We start from the raw sequence: 20904 nt of genomic DNA on the forward strand, positions 1-20904 counted from the left end.
GTTGAGGATTTGTGGATTTGTTGTTTTCTTGCACTGTTTATTATAAAATTGTGTCACATTTACCCAGCCACATCTGCAGGCTCTCTGGCAGAAATTATGTACTTCAAATATGGGAGTAAAAAATAAAGAAGTGGCACAAATGATTGTCATAAACTAACAGAGGAGGGGAAAAAAATCACTGGGTAAATAATTTGCATTTGTCATTAGAAGGATTGTTTGAATGGGACAGATGGAATTATTTGAAAGAAAAATTGATGGAGAGTCAGAATAGAAAGAATAATCTAGAGGAGAACAGGCCATGTGGCCCAACAAAGCTCACTAGTCATATTCATTTAACCTCAAACTATCAAAATGAGTTTTGAAGGTCCCTAAACTCCTACTGTGTACCATACAACTTTGTAATCTATTCCACATGTTTATGGTTTGTGGAGTGAAGAAAAACTTCTTAAGGTCTGTGCAAATTTCAAAATAAAAAAAAAAATTAAAAACATTTCAAAATTTGAAATGTAGAAATAGTGGGCTTGTCAGTAAACACAGTATTCACAAAATTCTTGATCAAGGGTGATCTCAAATTTACTTTGACCTCAGCAGGGTGCCTACAGTTTGAATTTCTTTGAGAAGATTAAAAAGTCATCTCAATGAGATTGTATGCTCCATAGAGGAGACCTTTCACCATTTTTGTGTGTGCAAACAACTGTTAAGAGTATTTGGCCTTTTAACACTAGAATCCCTGAAGCCCATGAAAAAAACTTGTAGTCCCAGGCAACTTTAGGGATTTAAGGTGGGCTGGGATTCAGAGTTTTCTCGTAGGCTTCTGGAATTCTAGTGTTAAGAAACTTTGGATTCAGTTCTGAAAAAGGATGCCATCCACTGAATGTGTAGCCCAACTAGGGGACTTCAGCAGACTTGTGGAGAACAATTGAGATACATTTGTAGGATTGGGAGGAATGACATGCATGCTTTGAACACAACTGGTGAATTGCTATTGGACTTCTGTTGTGGTCATGGATTGTCTATAAGGACTGCATGTTTGATCATAAAGTTTGTCATGAGCAAAACTGGTACCAGACTACCTTGGGCCAGTGGTCAGTGATTAACTGTGGTTGCGTTGTCTACTCTGAGGCCAAATGTTCTGGACATTTGGGTAAAGTGAGGTGCTGAGCTATGAACTGATCACCACTTGGTGCAGAGTTGAATCGGGCAGATGACCTAAGTGAGTATTGAAAGCTTCTGTTCAGAATGAGTCAATCTCCAGATGAACATCTCCTGTATTATGGCTACTCAATGACATTTGCATAAAGAAAATATGACACAGTGCATCCATTAACATTGTAATTGAGAGTATGACTGTCACCAGTGTGTTGCAAAGCTATCTAATCCTTATTTGCACTGCCACTCACCATCCAGAGCCACAAATGACCGCACTAATTCAGTCTCTCATTTTCAGATTTTTCTCCCACTGTACATTAATACAACACTTTCTCCATTCCTCTCTTTTGCCTTGATGATGTAAATGAGCATTTTTGATATACATTTTGGCTTTGGTCTAAATGTGGGAAAAGTTCAAGGCAGAAATTCTGATGATTAAAGGTGCGTTTTTTATGTTTGGTACGGTGCTCTGTTTTACACATGAAACTAAAAATATTCACTTTCCACCACCGTTAATCAAAAAAAAAAAAAAATGCACAGTTTTACAGTTCCTTATGCTTACAAAACATTGTTCATAATTTCATCCAGTATTTAATTTAGAATTTTTGACTTAATGTGAATAATATGGAAGTAGATTGAGAGTAAGCTTTTTTATTTCTCTTTTAAACTTCATACAGGTGACAAACCTCACTGCTCTTCTGAATGTGGCAAACAATTATCAGGCAAGAGTGCCCTTTCAAGGCACAAAAAAAAAAAAAATCATATGAGAAAGAAGCCCTATTGCTGTCCTGAATGTGGCAAGTGGTTTTCTGAAAAAAGCCAGATCTGGAGGCACCAAACAATTCACACAGGAGAAATTGCTGTTCTGTTTGTGGCAAACGCTTTTCACAAAAGCACAAGCTTCAGAAACACCAAAGCATTCACACAGGAGAGAAGCCCTATTGCTGTCCTGAATGTGGCAAAGAGTTTTCTCAAAAGAGCCAACTACAGGGACACCAAAGTATTAACGCAGGAGAGAAGCCTTATTGCTGTCCTGAATGTGGCAAGTGGTTTTCTGAAAAAAGCCAGATCTGGAGGCACCAAACAATTCACACAGGAGAAATTGCTGTTCTGTTTGTGGCAAACGCTTTTCACAAAAGCACAAGCTTCAGAAACACCAAAACATTCACACAGGAGAGAAGCCCTATTGCTGTCCTGAATGTGGCAAAGAGTTTTCTCAAAAGAGCCAACTACAGGGACACCAAAGTATTAACGCAGGAGAGAAGCCTTATTGCTGTCCTGAATGTGGCAAGTGGTTTTCTGAAAAAAGCCAGATCTGGAGGCACCAAACAATTCACACAGGAGAAATTGCTGTTCTGTTTGTGGCAAACGCTTTTCACAAAAGCACAAGCTTCAGAAACACCAAAACATTCACACAGGAGAGAAGCCCTATTGCTGTCCTGAATGTGGCAAAGAGTTTTCTCAAAAGAGCCAACTACAGGGACACCAAAGTATTAACGCAGGAGAGAAGCCTTATTGCTGTCCTGAATGTGGCAAGTGGTTTTCTGAAAAAAGCCAGATCTGGAGGCACCAAACAATTCACACAGGAGAAATTGCTGTTCTGTTTGTGGCAAACGCTTTTCACAAAAGCACAAGCTTCAGAAACACCAAAACATTCACACAGGAGAGAAGCCTTATTACTGTCCTGAATGTGTCAAGCAGTTTTCACTAAAGAGACGCCACAGAATTCACACAGGACAGAAGCTGTATTGCTGTTCTGCATGTGGCAAGCAGTTTTCGCAAGAGAGCAGTCTTCAGCGGCACCAAAGAATTCACACAGGAGAGAAACAGCAGCTTGCGAATTAGGTGTTTCAGGGCAGGAAAAGAAAAATTGCATTACCGATAAATGAATCTTCTGCCAGAGGTAAAATAGTGAGATCACTTGTGGCTGGGTGTGAGGTAGGATTATATACTGAAAGACACAACAGAGTGGCAGGCTAATTCACTGGAAAATGTGCTATATAAATAAATGTCGTTGTTGTCCTGGGAGGTCTTGTGCAAAATGCAATGCCGAAATGTAATTTCAATTTCCCAATTACATTAGAAAGGTGATGCAAATTTCAGATACTTAAGTGGAATGCTTAAGGAAAGACAACAAATTACTGAAGAGAAATCAGAATACTTCTGATGAACAGTAAAAGAAGAAATAACACAGAAAAAAAATAAAAGCCAGCATTTATACTAACAAAAGTATTGGCAGAGAAAGTGAATAAATAGATGAAATTCACATGTTGGAAGTACTAGTACTTAAAAAGTTAGATCTTAGACCCACATACACTTAATTATATGCCCATTTCAAACTTACCATTTCTAATTAAAATGCTTGAAGAAGTAGTTGCCTGCTAGCTTCAGACTCGCCTCACAATGCACTATTGATTTGAAAAATTCTTGTCTGGCTTGCGCTCAAGTCATAGTGCAGAAACAGCACTAACCCCATGTTGTAAATGGCATTCTGATATCTGCTGATAAAGGAAAGCCTACAGGAATTATGTTGTTATACTTAAGAGCAACATTTGATACCATTGACCATTCTATTTTACTACACAGGCTAGACATTGACATTGGGCTCTTGAGCACTGTCCTTGTGTTGCCAAGTTCTTATTTATCAAGCTGACATCACTACTTACAGAAATGTGCTGACAGGACTTCATCGTTACACTCAGAAGGTAAATATGGTGCCCTGCAGGGTTCAGTATGGGGACCTTTACATGCGTTCATTGAGATTAGAAAACATCACATTACGACTTTTCACCTGTATACAGATGACACCCAGTTACAACTTTCTTTTAGACCAAATGACATTTTCCCAATACTGTCCATAATGAATGGTGTCAGTGAGTTAAAAAATGGATGAAAAAGACCAACGTCTCTAAAACACACACCAAAATAAATCAATTAAATTACAAATATCTTTCCTAGCTTGGATTATAAAATATAATTTTTCACATAAAGGTACAAGACAGCCCTTTCAGGCCTAAACAACCTACCAGCTAAACCTAAAAGCTTAGGGGTAATTGTTGACTGTAATCTGAATTTTAAATCGCATATTAATCAGATCACTAGGACAGCATTTTTTCACTTAAGAAACATAAGTAAAGTTAGACCTCTTATATCACTGAAAGATGCTGAGAAATTAGTTCACGTGTTTGTTTTCAGTCGACTAGATTACTGTAACGCACTCCTCTCAGGACTACCCAAAAAAGACATAAATCGTTTGCAACGAGTGCAGAATGCAGCTGCTAGAATCCTAACTAGGAAAAGAAAATCCGAACACATTTCTCCTGTTTTGATGTCACTACACTGGTTACCTGTGTCTTTCAGAATTGACTTTAAAATTCTGCTTATGGTTTATAAAGCCTTAAATAATCTCGCCCCATCTTATATATCGGAATGTCTGACACCTTATATTCCAAATCGTAACCTCAGATCCTCAAATGAGTGTCTCCTTAGAATTCCAAGAACAAAACTTAAAAGAAGTGGTGAGGCGGCCTTCTGCTGTTATGCACCTAAAATCTGGAATAGCCTGCCAATAGGAATTCGCCAGGCTGATACAGTAGAGCACTTTAAAACACTGCTGAAAACACATTACTTTAACATGGCCTTTTTATAACTTCAATTTAATTTAATTTAACTTAATCCTGATACTCTGTATGCTCAATTTCCTTATAATAACTACTCCTGGTGGCTCTAAAATCCGTACTGACCCCTACTCTCTTTTCTGTTTCTTTTTCCGGTTTCTTTGTGGTGGTGGCCTGCGCCACCTCCACCTACTCAAAGCTTCATGATGCTTCAACAATGATGGATGGATTTAAAGGCAGAAGTCTACGTGACCATCATCATCATCAAGCCCTTCCATGAGAACCCTAAATCCAAAGAGGACTGTTTCATTTATGTTAGGTAGAATGCCCAGAGGGACTGGGCGGTCTCATGGTCAGGAATCCCTACAGATTTTATTTTTCTCCAGCCGTCTGGAGTTTTTGTTTTTCTGTCCCCCCTGACCATTGGACCTTACTCTTATTCAATGTTAATTAATGTTGATTTATTTTGTTTTCTTATTGTGTCTTTTATTTTTCTATTCTTTAATATGTAAAGCACTTTGAGCTACTGTTTGTATGAAAATGTGCTATATAAATAAATGTTGTTGTTGTTGTTGTACCATATATTTTTATTTTACACTTATGTTCTCCAGACAGACTTGAAGGTGGTGGTTGATCTTTCCGAGATCTATCAGATGACATTTCCTCAGTCGTCTTCTCATCAGACTGTAATGATTCACACCTCATTTTAAGGTCACTACTTTTTATAATTTTACTAGCCGTCCAATGCAGCTCCACCCACGTAGTAGTGAAACAGGACAGTGAGGAGGGTCCTGCCCAGCTCCCCACTCCTGACGTCACAATTCCCCCCTCCCCTCTGCCCACAGCCTCTGTCTTGGATTAGCACAAATATATCTCTCGTGCAAGGGAACTATGATTCTGAGCGCAATGAGAGAAGTCACAAAATCAACTGAAATGTTCAAGCAAACTGTAGAAAAAAACCCCGATCTAAATCCATTAAGTAGTTCTCTCATTCGCTAGCTAAGCAGAAGTAAGAAACACCCCAAGGCTGGTGTGTGAGTGAGGAGGGCCACGCCCCCTCCTCTCGGCCTGCTGCGTCTCTCTCGGATTCGCGCATACAAATTGGTACCGCAAACAAATTATGATACTTAGCACGATGCGCGAAGTCACAAAATCAACCGGAATGTTCAAGGAAATTATAGAAAAAAATCTGATCTAAATCCATTTAGTTGTCCTATCGTGAAAAGCGGAGTAGAGAGACAGACAGATTTTGGATTTTATATAATTAGAGACGTTTGTTCATCTCAATGCTAACAGACATCTTCTCAGCCTCTACTTTAATGCCCACTGACCCCAGTTCATAATCCTCATCCCTAAAGCACAGACTCCCACTCACAGTTCTTCTCCTTAATATTTACAGTCATTACCACCATTCTCTTTAAATCAGCCTCATAGATTTCTTCTTTGATTTCCATCTTGTTATTATGGCTGCTCCTTCCTTGCTGTTAAAAGAACAGGATTTAATTCAAACAAAATTTCACCATTCAGCTCCAAACGTATTTCAATTTCTTCTTTGTCGTCCTATCAGTTAAGGCTTAGGTCAATCAAGTCAGACAGTTTAGAGAAATCATGCTAAAGCAGATTGACAAAAACTCATCACTCTTCATATCACAATGTCATATGTAGAATAAACTGAGAAGTTTGGAGTGAAGGTCCAACAGGCGTGAGTAGGACCACGTCACACAACTGTGGATCACCAATATTCACTATTGGCTTTCAATGTATCGTGTTTAAAAATCAAAGTGTCAAATGGCAGGCCACTAGATTTACTGTGTGTATTAGTTAAACTTAAGATGTGCTTATTGAATTTCTTTGACAACTTCACGAAGGGACATTTTATTGTAAATTTATGGTGTGAAACTCAAGCAGAAATTATTTCAGATGGCATCAATGACAGCAGGAGTCATCATCAGGCTACTTTTCAGTGTAAAGATTACAAAACATGGTGTAACAGAACTGACCTGTATGATTAAAAAAATAAAGACAGCAATTGGGAAAACAATCCAACAAAGGCAAACATCAAGAGGAGTTGGAATTCTACCTCACAGACGTGAACATCAAGAAAACAAATTAGTTTAACTCATCAAAGAATGCTTGGATGTTCTAAGCAATTGAAGGGCCTGAACGGTGTGAAGCCAGTAGGTAACTGGCAGAGCTGTATTCACCATATGAAGTTCCTTTAATGGCACTTAAGGCAATCAGATACAAGAAAAGGACTAGACGCTTTAGTAAATGGACACCTGAATGCATTTAGATTTCCAACAGAAATATTTACTTGGTTGTGGTATTGTATGAGGAAATCGGGATTGGAAGAGAAGTATAAAAGAGTGGTACAGGATATGTACGAGGGAAGTGTGGCAGTGGTGAGGTCTGCGGTAGGAGTGATGGATGCATTCAAGGTGGAGGTGGGATTACATCAGGGATCGGCTCTGAGCCCTTTCTTATTTGGAATGGTGATGGACAGGTGGACAGACGAGATTAGACAGGAGTCCCCGTGGGCTATGATGTTTGCTGATGACATTGTGATCTGTAGCGATAGTAAGGAGCAGGTTGAGAAGACCCTGGAGAGGTGGAGATATGCTCTAGAGAGAAAAGGAATGAAGGTCAGTAGGAACAAGACAGAATACATGTGTGTGAATGAGAGGAAGTTCAATGGAATGGTGAGGATGAGGGAGTAGAGTTGGCGAAGGCGGATGAGTTTAAATACTTGGGATCAACAGTACAGAGTAATAGGGATTGTGGAAGAGAGGTGAAAAGAGTGCAGGCAGGGTGGAATGGGTGGAGAAGAGTGTCATGAGTAATTTATGACAGACGGATATCAGCAAGAGTGAAAGGGAAGGTCTACAGGACGGTGGTGAGACCAGCTTTGTTATATGGGTTGGAGATGGTGGCACTGACCAGAAAGCAGGAGACAGAGCTGGGGTGGCAGAGTTAAAGATGCTAAGATTTGCATTGGATGTGACGAGGATGGACAGGAGTAGAAATGAGTAGATTAGAGGGTCAGCTCAAGTTGTACAGTTGGGAGACAAAGTCAGAGAGCGAGATTGCGTTGGTTTGGACATGTGCAGAGGAGAGATGGTGAGTATATTGGGAGAAGGATGCTAAGGATTGAGCTGTCAAGCAAGAGGAAAAGAGGAAGGCCAAAGAGAAGGTTTATGGATGTGGTGAGTGAGGACATGTAGGTGATGGGTCTAACAGAACAAGATGCACAGGACAGAAAGATATGGAAGAAGATGATCTGCTGTGGCAACCCCTAACGGGAGCAGCCGAAAGAAGAAGTCGGCTGCGGCTGTTGGGAGGCCTGCCTCAATTAACTGTCTAGCTGCAGCTTTTTTAAGTGAAATGATTTCTTAATAAGAGGGAAACAGGACAATATGTTTTTGAATAGGGTCCTCCAAAAAGAAAAACTATGGATGCTGCCCATCTAAATCAGCCAATTTCCACTACTAAATACTCAATCTATAACTCTGTTTTTCTGATCTTTACAGTAATTTAGTTGCAGTGCTCCATTAAGTGAGGTATTACGGTAATTCAGCCAACCTGCCTTTTTTTGGGGGGCGGGGTATTTTTGAGTAAACAAATTGCATCAAGTCAAGGCTCATTTTACCATAGGATTAGCGATGAATGGAATATGAACCTTAACATCAAGGAGGGTGGAGCAGAAAAGTGAGAAAAATGAATCAGAGAAGTCATCTTGTAAAATAAGGAAAGAAAAGCTACTTTAGCGAATTCAGACCTTTTTATGTTGTCCCTTACATTAAAACGGACATTGTTTGAGTTTGGACAGCAAGCTTGTGCCAAGTGCAGCATCTTACATTTTTAATTGGATAAAGATAAAGACCAATTTGAAATTGCTGCTTAGTAAACAACAGGCTTGCTCACTTAACAGCAAAATGTGCCTTTTACTTGTAAACTGACTTGTTAAGCATGTTACTCTTCTGTCTTCTTGATAAACAACTTATGAACATTTGATACATTTGCGGCTTATTTTTTAAAGAGTTTTACTGTGATTGTTACAGCTGTCACAGACGGCCGGGGTTCTTGAAAAGAAAGAAAGAAAAAGAAAGGTAAGTAAGTAGGTAGGTAGGTAGGTAAGGGAAAGAAAGTAGGAGCCTTACCGAGTTATTACAGTACTTAACAGTAAAGACTAATAATTATCCAAATTAAAATTAATCTTTCCAATTCCAATGTTTATTGGTGTCCCAATGGGTGGGTGTCTTATTAATGATCAATTCCTACAACCCTTAGGGTACAGTAGGTGATAGTGGTAGTGCAAAATCTTGAGATGAAGAGACGATGACTTCCAATGTGGTGTCAGTACAGATGGACAGTGTGTCTGGTCCCACCACAGTGACACTTTGGACATAATGTGTGATCCAGACTCTGAATTCATCCATGTTACTGCCCAGAGAGACGAGTTACATCATCCTGGTTCATGTTTAGCAATATAAATGGTTCACTCTGTTACTAATATTCTAATGATGAACCATTCTGACCCTGGAATGCTGAGGATTCATAAATGTCTACCAGCCTGATGCATTTGTGTAACCACAAGCTGGATCTGCTCTTCATGTTTCTTATACAATATGCTACCATGGCTGTCCATTTGTCTGTCCAGGATTGAAATCACCTGTAGCTTGCAAACCGTTTGATGTATTGACACATACACATATACTACGTGACCTCTACTTTCTTGATGATTTTTATTACTCTTTTTATTTTATTTTATTGTAGAATCAACTCTCGGCAGCAGGGCGGCCATGCAGTGCTTGTGTACAGGCGCCGTTCTCATCCCTACCACCTTTGCCCAGAGGGGACTGGGCGGTCTCTTGGTCTGGAATCCCTACAGATTTTATTTTTTTTCTCCAGCCTCTGGATTTTAATTTTTGTTTTGTTTTTTCTGTCCACCCTGGCCACCGGACCTTACTTATTCTATGTTAATTAATGTTGGCTTATGTTTATTTTTTATTGTGTCTTCTATTTTTCTATTCTTCATTTTGTAAAGCACTTTGAGCTACATTGTTTTGTATGAAAATGTGCTATATAGATAAATGTTGTTGTTGTAGTTGTTGTTTGCCATCACTTCCTCTACCATTTCATATTTTAAATCATTCTTCAAAGTCAAAGTCAAAGTGAACTTTATTGTCACCTCGACCATATACAAGTATACAGAGAGACGAAATTGCGAAGCTCAGGGTCCACAGTGTAACAACATGACGTGCAAATAATAAATTGAAAATAGAATTAAAATTTAAAAATTAAAGATTAAAACACAAACAAGACAAGACATTGTGCAAAGATAGGACAAAGAAGTAGCAGCAATATTGATGTGTAAGATAATAGATGTGTAAGAGGCTTATTACTTTTCCCGGAACAAATCCGCCATCTTTGTCTTTTGTTACCTCTTGCAATTTCTTTGTTTGAGAAGAAAATCTGTGTTTTTTTTATTTTTGTTACAGTATACAGGGCATAAAAACCCCATCAAAACCCTTGATACAAGTTTGTTCGTTATTTCACTATATATATATATATATATATATAATGAGTACTCTTGATCATCTTTAAAAGTGAGTTGAGGATTTGTGGATTTGTTGTTTTCTTGCACTGTTTATTATAAAATTGTGTCACATTTACCCAGCCACATCTGCAGGCTCTCTGGCAGAAATTATGTACTTCAAATATGGGAGTAAAAAATAAAGAAGTGGCACAAATGATTGTCATAAACTAACAGAGGAGGGGAAAAAAATCACTGGGTAAATAATTTGCATTTGTCATTAGAAGGATTGTTTGAATGGGACAGATGGAATTATTTGAAAGAAAAATTGATGGAGAGTCAGAATAGAAAGAATAATCTAGAGGAGAACAGGCCATGTGGCCCAACAAAGCTCACTAGTCATATTCATTTAACCTCAAACTATCAAAATGAGTTTTGAAGGTCCCTAAACTCCTACTGTGTACCATACAACTTTGTAATCTATTCCACATGTTTATGGTTTGTGGAGTGAAGAAAAACTTCTTAAGGTCTGTGCAAATTTCAAAATAAAAAAATTAAAAACATTTCAAAATTTGAAATGTAGAAATAGTGGGCTTGTCAGTAAACACAGTATTCACAAAATTCTTGATCAAGGGTGATCTCAAATTTACTTTGACCTCAGCAGGGTGCCTACAGTTTGAATTTCTTTGAGAAGATTAAAAAGTCATCTCAATGAGATTGTATGCTCCATAGAGGAGACCTTTCACCATTTTTGTGTGTGCAAACAACTGTTAAGAGTATTTGGCCTTTTAACACTAGAATCCCTGAAGCCCATGAAAAAAACTTGTAGTCCCAGGCAACTTTAGGGATTTAAGGTGGGCTGGGATTCAGAGTTTTCTCGTAGGCTTCTGGAATTCTAGTGTTAAGAAACTTTGGATTCAGTTCTGAAAAAGGATGCCATCCACTGAATGTGTAGCCCAACTAGGGGACTTCAGCAGACTTGTGGAGAACAATTGAGATACATTTGTAGGATTGGGAGGAATGACATGCATGCTTTGAACACAACTGGTGAATTGCTATTGGACTTCTGTTGTGGTCATGGATTGTCTATAAGGACTGCATGTTTGATCATAAAGTTTGTCATGAGCAAAACTGGTACCAGACTACCTTGGGCCAGTGGTCAGTGATTAACTGTGGTTGCGTTGTCTACTCTGAGGCCAAATGTTCTGGACATTTGGGTAAAGTGAGGTGCTGAGCTATGAACTGATCACCACTTGGTGCAGAGTTGAATCGGGCAGATGACCTAAGTGAGTATTGAAAGCTTCTGTTCAGAATGAGTCAATCTCCAGATGAACATCTCCTGTATTATGGCTACTCAATGACATTTGCATAAAGAAAATATGACACAGTGCATCCATTAACATTGTAATTGAGAGTATGACTGTCACCAGTGTGTTGCAAAGCTATCTAATCCTTATTTGCACTGCCACTCACCATCCAGAGCCACAAATGACCGCACTAATTCAGTCTCTCATTTTCAGATTTTTCTCCCACTGTACATTAATACAACACTTTCTCCATTCCTCTCTTTTGCCTTGATGATGTAAATGAGCATTTTGATATACATTTTGGCTTTGGTCTAAATGTGGGAAAAGTTCAAGGCAGAAATTCTGATGATTAAAGGTGCGTTTTTTATGTTTGGTACGGTGCTCTGTTTTACACATGAAACTAAAATATTCACTTTCCACCACCGTTAATCAAAAAAAAAAAAAAATGCACAGTTTTACAGTTCCTTATGCTTACAAAACATTGTTCATAATTTCATCCAGTATTTAATTTAGAATTTTGACTTAATGTGAATAATATGGAAGTAGATTGAGAGTAAGCTTTTTTATTTCTCTTTTAAACTTCATACAGGTGACAAACCTCACTGCTCTTCTGAATGTGGCAAACAATTATCAGGCAAGAGTGCCCTTTCAAGGCACAAAAAAAAAAAAAATCATATGAGAAAGAAGCCCTATTGCTGTCCTGAATGTGGCAAGTGGTTTTCTGAAAAAAGCCAGATCTGGAGGCACCAAACAATTCACACAGGAGAAATTGCTGTTCTGTTTGTGGCAAACGCTTTTCACAAAAGCACAAGCTACAGGGACACCAAAGTATTAACGCAGGAGAGAAGCCTTATTGCTGTCCTGAATGTGGCAAGTGGTTTTCTGAAAAAAGCCAGATCTGGAGGCACCAAACAATTCACACAGGAGAAATTGCTGTTCTGTTTGTGGCAAACGCTTTTCACAAAAGCACAAGCTTCAGAAACACCAAAACATTCACACAGGAGAGAAGCCCTATTGCTGTCCTGAATGTGGCAAAGAGTTTTCTCAAAAGAGCCAACTACAGGGACACCAAAGTATTAACGCAGGAGAGAAGCCTTATTGCTGTCCTGAATGTGGCAAGTGGTTTTCTGAAAAAAGCCAGATCTGGAGGCACCAAACAATTCACACAGGAGAAATTGCTGTTCTGTTTGTGGCAAACGCTTTTCACAAAAGCACAAGCTTCAGAAACACCAAAACATTCACACAGGAGAGAAGCCCTATTGCTGTCCTGAATGTGGCAAAGAGTTTTCTCAAAAGAGCCAACTACAGGGACACCAAAGTATTAACGCAGGAGAGAAGCCTTATTGCTGTCCTGAATGTGGCAAGTGGTTTTCTGAAAAAAGCCAGATCTGGAGGCACCAAACAATTCACACAGGAGAAATTGCTGTTCTGTTTGTGGCAAACGCTTTTCACAAAAGCACAAGCTTCAGAAACACCAAAACATTCACACAGGAGAGAAGCCTTATTACTGTCCTGAATGTGTCAAGCAGTTTTCACTAAAGAGACGCCACAGAATTCACACAGGACAGAAGCTGTATTGCTGTTCTGCATGTGGCAAGCAGTTTTCGCAAGAGAGCAGTCTTCAGCGGCACCAAAGAATTCACACAGGAGAGAAACAGCAGCTTGCGAATTAGGTGTTTCAGGGCAGGAAAAGAAAAATTGCATTACCGATAAATGAATCTTCTGCCAGAGGTAAAATAGTGAGATCACTTGTGGCTGGGTGTGAGGTAGGATTATATACTGAAAGACACAACAGAGTGGCAGGCTAATTCACTGGAAAATGTGCTATATAAATAAATGTCGTTGTTGTCCTGGGAGGTCTTGTGCAAAATGCAATGCGAAATGTAATTTCAATTTCCCAATTACATTAGAAAGGTGATGCAAATTTCAGATACTTAAGTGGAATGCTTAAGGAAAGACAACAAATTACTGAAGAGAAATCAGAATACTTCTGATGAACAGTAAAAGAAGAAATAACACAGAAAAAAAATAAAAGCCAGCATTTATACTAACAAAAGTATTGGCAGAGAAAGTGAATAAATAGATGAAATTCACATGTTGGAAGTACTAGTACTTAAAAAGTTAGATCTTAGACCCACATACACTTAATTATATGCCCATTTCAAACTTACCATTTCTAATTAAAATGCTTGAAGAAGTAGTTGCCTGCTAGCTTCAGACTCGCCTCACAATGCACTATTGATTTGAAAAATTCTTGTCTGGCTTGCGCTCAAGTCATAGTGCAGAAACAGCACTAACCCCATGTTGTAAATGGCATTCTGATATCTGCTGATAAAGGAAAGCCTACAGGAATTATGTTGTTATACTTAAGAGCAACATTTGATACCATTGACCATTCTATTTTACTACACAGGCTAGACATTGACATTGGGCTCTTGAGCACTGTCCTTGTGTTGCCAAGTTCTTATTTATCAAGCTGACATCACTACTTACAGAAATGTGCTGACAGGACTTCATCGTTACACTCAGAAGGTAAATATGGTGCCCTGCAGGGTTCAGTATGGGGACCTTTACATGCGTTCATTGAGATTAGAAAACATCACATTACGACTTTTCACCTGTATACAGATGACACCCAGTTACAACTTTCTTTTAGACCAAATGACATTTTCCCAATACTGTCCATAATGAATGGTGTCAGTGAGTTAAAAAAAAATGGATGAAAAAGACCAACGTCTCTAAAAACACACACCAAAATAAATCAATTAAATTACAAATATCTTTCCTAGCTTGGATTATAAAATATAATTTTTCACATAAAAGGTACAAGACAGCCCTTTCAGGCCTAAACAACCTACCAGCTAAACCTAAAAGCTTAGGGGTAATTGTTGACTGTAATCTGAATTTTAAATCGCATATTAATCAGATCACTAGGACAGCATTTTTTCACTTAAGAAACATAAGTAAAGTTAGACCTCTTATATCACTGAAAGATGCTGAGAAATTAGTTCACGTGTTTGTTTTCAGTCGACTAGATTACTGTAACGCACTCCTCTCAGGACTACCCAAAAAAGACATAAATCGTTTGCAACGAGTGCAGAATGCAGCTGCTAGAATCCTAACTAGGAAAAGAAAATCCGAACACATTTCTCCTGTTTTGATGTCACTACACTGGTTACCTGTGTCTTTCAGAATTGACTTTAAAATTCTGCTTATGGTTTATAAAGCCTTAAATAATCTCCCCATCTTATATATCGGAATGTCTGACACCTTATATTCCAAATCGTAACCTCAGATCCTCAAATGAGTGTCTCCTTAGAATTCCAAGAACAAAACTTAAAAGAAGTGGTGAGGCGGCCTTCTGCTGTTATGCACCTAAAATCTGGAATAGCCTGCCAATAGGAATTCGCCAGGCTGATACAGTAGAGCACTTTAAAACACTGCTGAAAACACATTACTTTAACATGGCCTTTTTATAACTTCAATTTAATTTAATTTAACTTAATCCTGATACTCTGTATGCTCAATTTCCTTATAATAACTACTCCTGGTGGCTCTAAAATCCGTACTGACCCCTACTCTCTTTTTCTGTTTCTTTTTCCGGTTTCTTTGTGGTGGTGGCCTGCGCCACCTCCACCTACTCAAAGCTTCATGATGCTTCAACAATGATGGATGGATTTAAAGGCAGAAGTCTACGTGACCATCATCATCATCAAGCCCTTCCATGAGAACCCTAAATCCAAAGAGGACTGTTTCATTTATGTTAGGTAGAATGCCCAGAGGGGACTGGGCGGTCTCATGGTCAGGAATCCCTACAGATTTTATTTTTTCTCCAGCCGTCTGGAGTTTTTTTGTTTTTTCTGTCCCCCCTGACCATTGGACCTTACTCTTATTCAATGTTAATTAATGTTGATTTATTTTGTTTTCTTATTGTGTCTTTTATTTTTCTATTCTTTAATATGTAAAGCACTTTGAGCTACTGTTTGTATGAAAATGTGCTATATAAATAAATGTTGTTGTTGTTGTTGTACCATATATTTTTATTTTACACTTATGTTCTCCAGACAGACTTGAAGGTGGTGGTTGATCTTTCCGAGATCTATCAGATGACATTTCCTCAGTCGTCTTCTCATCAGACTGTAATGATTCACACCTCATTTTAAGGTCACTACTTTTTATAATTTTACTAGCCGTCCAATGCAGCTCCACCCACGTAGTAGTGAAACAGGACAGTGAGGAGGGTCCTGCCCAGCTCCCCACTCCTGACGTCACAATTCCCCCTCCCCTCTGCCCACAGCCTCTGTCTTGGATTAGCACAAATATATCTCTCGTGCAAGGGAACTATGATTCTGAGCGCAATGAGAGAAGTCACAAAATCAACTGAAATGTTCAAGCAAACTGTAGAAAAAAACCCCGATCTAAATCCATTAAGTAGTTCTCTCATTCGCTAGCTAAGCAGAAGTAAGAAACACCCCAAGGCTGGTGTGTGAGTGAGGAGGGCCACGCCCCCTCCTCTCGGCCTGCTGCGTCTCTCGGATTCGCGCATACAAATTGGTACCGCAAACAAATTATGATACTTAGCACGATCTGTAAGTCACAAAATCAACCGGAATGTTCAAGGAAATTATAGAAAAAAATCTGATCTAAATCCATTTAGTTGTCCTATCGTGAAAAGCGGAGTAGAGAGACAGACAGATTTTGGATTTTATATAATTAGAGACGTTTGTTCATCTCAATGCTAACAGACATCTTCTCAGCCTCTACTTTAATGCCCACTGACCCCAGTTCATAATCCTCATCCCTAAAGCACAGACTCCCACTCACAGTTCTTCTCCTTAATATTTACAGTCATTACCACCATTCTCTTTAAATCAGCCTCATAGATTTCTTCTTTGATTTCCATCTTGTTATTATGGCTGCTCCTTCCTTGCTGTTAAAAGAACAGGATTTAATTCAAACAAAATTTCACCATTCAGCTCCAAACGTATTTCAATTTCTTCTTTGTCGTCCTATCAGTTAAGGCTTAGGTCAATCAAGTCAGACAGTTTAGAGAAATCATGCTAAAGCAGATTGACAAAAACTCATCACTCTTCATATCACAATGTCATATGTAGAATAAACTGAGAAGTTTGGAGTGAAGGTCCAACAGGCGTGAGTAGGACCACGTCACACAACTGTGGATCACCAATATTCACTATTGGCTTTCAATGTATCGTGTTTAAAAATCAAAGTGTCAAATGGCAGGCCACTAGATTTACTGTGTGTATTAGTTAAACTTAAGATGTGCTTATTGAATTTCTTTGACAACTTCACGAAGGGACATTTTATTGTAAATTTATGGTGTGAAACTCAAGCAGAAATTATTTCAGATGGCATCAATGACAGCAGGAGTCATCATCAGGCTACTTTTCAGTGTAAAGATTACAAAACATGGTGTAACAGAACTGACCTGTATGATTAAAAAAATAAAGACAGCAATTGGGAAAACAATCCAACAAAGGCAAACATCAAGAGGAGTTGGAATTCTACCTCACAGACGTGAACATCAAGAAAACAAATTAGTTTAACTCATCAAAGAATGCTTGGATGTTCTAAGCAATTGAAGGGCCTGAACGGTGTGAAGCCAGTAGGTAACTGGCAGAGCTGTATTCACCATATGAAGTTCCTTTAATGGCACTTAAGGCAATCAGATACAAGAAAAGGACTAGACGCTTTAGTAAATGGACACCTGAATGCATTTAGATTTCCAACAGAAATATTTACTTGGTTGTGGTATTGTATGAGGAAATCGGGATTGGAAGAGAAGTATAAAAGAGTGGTACAGGATATGTACGAGGGAAGTGTGGCAGTGGTGAGGTCTGCGGTAGGAGTGATGGATGCATTCAAGGTGGAGGTGGGATTACATCAGGGATCGGCTCTGAGCCCTTTCTTATTTGGAATGGTGATGGACAGGTGGACAGACGAGATTAGACAGGAGTCCCCGTGGGCTATGATGTTTGCTGATGACATTGTGATCTGTAGCGATAGTAAGGAGCAGGTTGAGAAGACCCTGGAGAGGTGGAGATATGCTCTAGAGAGAAAAGGAATGAAGGTCAGTAGGAACAAGACAGAATACATGTGTGTGAATGAGAGGAAGTTCAATGGAATGGTGAGGATGAGGGAGTAGAGTTGGCGAAGGCGGATGAGTTTAAATACTTGGGATCAACAGTACAGAGTAATAGGGATTGTGGAAGAGAGGTGAAAAGAGTGCAGGCAGGGTGGAATGGGTGGAGAAGAGTGTCATGAGTAATTTATGACAGACGGATATCAGCAAGAGTGAAAGGGAAGGTCTACAGGACGGTGGTGAGACCAGCTTTGTTATATGGGTTGGAGATGGTGGCACTGACCAGAAAGCAGGAGACAGAGCTGGGGGTGGCAGAGTTAAAGATGCTAAGATTTGCATTGGATGTGACGAGGATGGACAGGAGTAGAAATGAGTAGATTAGAGGGTCAGCTCAAGTTGTACAGTTGGGAGACAAAGTCAGAGAGGCGAGATTGCGTTGGTTTGGACATGTGCAGAGGAGAGATGGTGAGTATATTGGGAGAAGGATGCTAAGGATTGAGCTGTCAAGCAAGAGGAAAAGAGGAAGGCCAAAGAGAAGGTTTATGGATGTGGTGAGTGAGGACATGTAGGTGATGGGTCTAACAGAACAAGATGCACAGGACAGAAAGATATGGAAGAAGATGATCTGCTGTGGCAACCCCTAACGGGAGCAGCCGAAAGAAGAAGTCGGCTGCGGCTGTTGGGAGGCCTGCCTCAATTAACTGTCTAGCTGCAGCTTTTTTAAGTGAAATGATTTCTTAATAAGAGGGAAACAGGACAATATGTTTTTGAATAGGGTCCTCCAAAAAGAAAAACTATGGATGCTGCCCATCTAAATCAGCCAATTTCCACTACTAAATACTCAATCTATAACTCTGTTTTTCTGATCTTTACAGTAATTTAGTTGCAGTGCTCCATTAAGTGAGGTATTACGGTAATTCAGCCAACCTGCCTTTTTTTGGGGGGGTATTTTGAGTAAACAAATTGCATCAAGTCAAGGCTCATTTTACCATAGGATTAGCGATGAATGGAATATGAACCTTAACATCAAGGAGGGTGGAGCAGAAAAGTGAGAAAAATGAATCAGAGAAGTCATCTTGTAAAATAAGGAAAGAAAAGCTACTTTAGCGAATTCAGACCTTTTTATGTTGTCCCTTACATTAAAACGGACATTGTTTGAGTTTGGACAGCAAGCTTGTGCCAAGTGCAGCATCTTACATTTTTAATTGGATAAAGATAAAGACCAATTTGAAATTGCTGCTTAGTAAACAACAGGCTTGCTCACTTAACAGCAAAATGTGCCTTTTACTTGTAAACTGACTTGTTAAGCATGTTACTCTTCTGTCTTCTTGATAAACAACTTATGAACATTTGATACATTTGCGGCTTATTTTTTAAAGAGTTTTACTGTGATTGTTACAGCTGTCACAGACGGCCGGGGTTCTTGAAAAAGAAAGAAAGAAAAAGAAAGGTAAGTAAGTAGGTAGGTAGGTAGGTAAGGGAAAGAAAGTAGGAGCCTTACCGAGTTATTACAGTACTTAACAGTAAAGACTAATAATTATCCAAATTAAAATTAATCTTTCCAATTCCAATGTTTATTGGTGTCCCAATGGGTGGGTGTCTTATTAATGATCAATTCCTACAACCCTTAGGGTACAGTAGGTGATAGTGGTAGTGCAAAATCTTGAGATGAAGAGACGATGACTTCCAATGTGGTGTCAGTACAGATGGACAGTGTGTCTGGTCCCACCACAGTGACACTTTGGACATAATGTGTGATCCAGACTCTGAATTCATCCATGTTACTGCCCAGAGAGACGAGTTACATCATCCTGGTTCATGTTTAGCAATATAAATGGTTCACTCTGTTACTAATATTCTAATGATGAACCATTCTGACCCTGGAATGCTGAGGATTCATAAATGTCTACCAGCCTGATGCATTTGTGTAACCACAAGCTGGATCTGCTCTTCATGTTTCTTATACAATATGCTACCATGGCTGTCCATTTGTCTGTCCAGGATTGAAATCACCTGTAGCTTGCAAACCGTTTGATGTATTGACACATACACATATACTACGTGACCTCTACTTTCTTGATGATTTTTATTACTCTTTTTATTTTATTTTATTGTAGAATCAACTCTCGGCAGCAGGGCGGCCATGCAGTGCTTGTGTACAGGCGCCGTTCTCATCCCTACCACCTTTGCCCAGAGGGGACTGGGCGGTCTCTTGGTCTGGAATCCCTACAGATTTTATTTTTTTTCTCCAGCCTCTGGATTTTAATTTTTGTTTTGTTTTTTCTGTCCACCCTGGCCACCGGACCTTACTTATTCTATGTTAATTAATGTTGGCTTATGTTTATTTTTTATTGTGTCTTCTATTTTTCTATTCTTCATTTTGTAAAGCACTTTGAGCTACATTGTTTTGTATGAAAATGTGCTATATAGATAAATGTTGTTGTTGTAGTTGTTGTTTGCCATCACTTCCTCTACCATTTCATATTTTAAATCATTCTTCAAAGTCAAAGTCAAAGTGAACTTTATTGTCACCTCGACCATATACAAGTATACAGAGAGACGAAATTGCGAAGCTCAGGGTCCACAGTGTAACAACATGACGTGCAAATAATAAATTGAAAATAGAATTAAAATTTAAAAATTAAAGATTAAAACACAAACAAGACAAGACATTGTGCAAAGATAGGACAAAGAAGTAGCAGCAATATTGATGTGTAAGATAATAGATGTGTAAGAGGCTTATTACTTTTCCCGGAACACTTGGTGGCAGCCCACCTGGGTTGAATTGGGGCCACAATCAGGGAACATCAGAGCTCAGCCCTGTTGGGCTCTGTGGCCATCGCCAGAGTTGAGCTGCACGGCTTCCTGAGACTGTGTGGGCAGTGATGCAGCCACACCCAGAAGTTCAGCCTGAATCATCACCTGGAGCACTTCCGGGTGGGCTATAAGAGTAGCCTGCAGCTACTAATCGTGGCAACAGAGTCGAGAGGAGGAGAACAAAGCTGCCTGGGAGGAGTGGAGGAGGAAGAAGAGTGTGTTTTGGTGTTTCTTTTTGTGTGTTTTGGGAACTGTGTAGGGCCTGTGGGACACGGGGAAGACATGCCCCACAGCTGAAGACTACAAAAATACATTTTTGTTATCCTTTTGACATGCCTCCGGTGTCAATCTGTGTCGGGTCGGTGCTGATATAGCATC

General features: G+C 39.3%; 1 protein-coding gene across 1 annotated transcript; it reads left to right on the plus strand.

Moving 5' to 3' along the window:
• The first annotated feature begins 1550 nt into the window (after positions 1–1550).
• On the plus strand, positions 1551–13279 carry LOC120534712 (zinc finger protein 585A-like). The gene is made up of 6 exons (XM_039762298.1): positions 1551–1590; positions 1827–1871; positions 1973–2436; positions 2534–2758; positions 12499–12966; positions 13064–13279. The coding sequence occupies exons 1-6, from the start codon at positions 1551–1553 to the stop codon at positions 13277–13279; spliced, it is 1458 nt and encodes a 485-aa protein (XP_039618232.1).
• Positions 13280–20904: the final 7625 nt, after the last annotated feature.

Source organism: Polypterus senegalus, chromosome 8 (assembly GCF_016835505.1).
Source record: "Polypterus senegalus isolate Bchr_013 chromosome 8, ASM1683550v1, whole genome shotgun sequence".
Lineage (NCBI taxonomy): Eukaryota > Metazoa > Chordata > Cladistia > Polypteriformes > Polypteridae > Polypterus > Polypterus senegalus.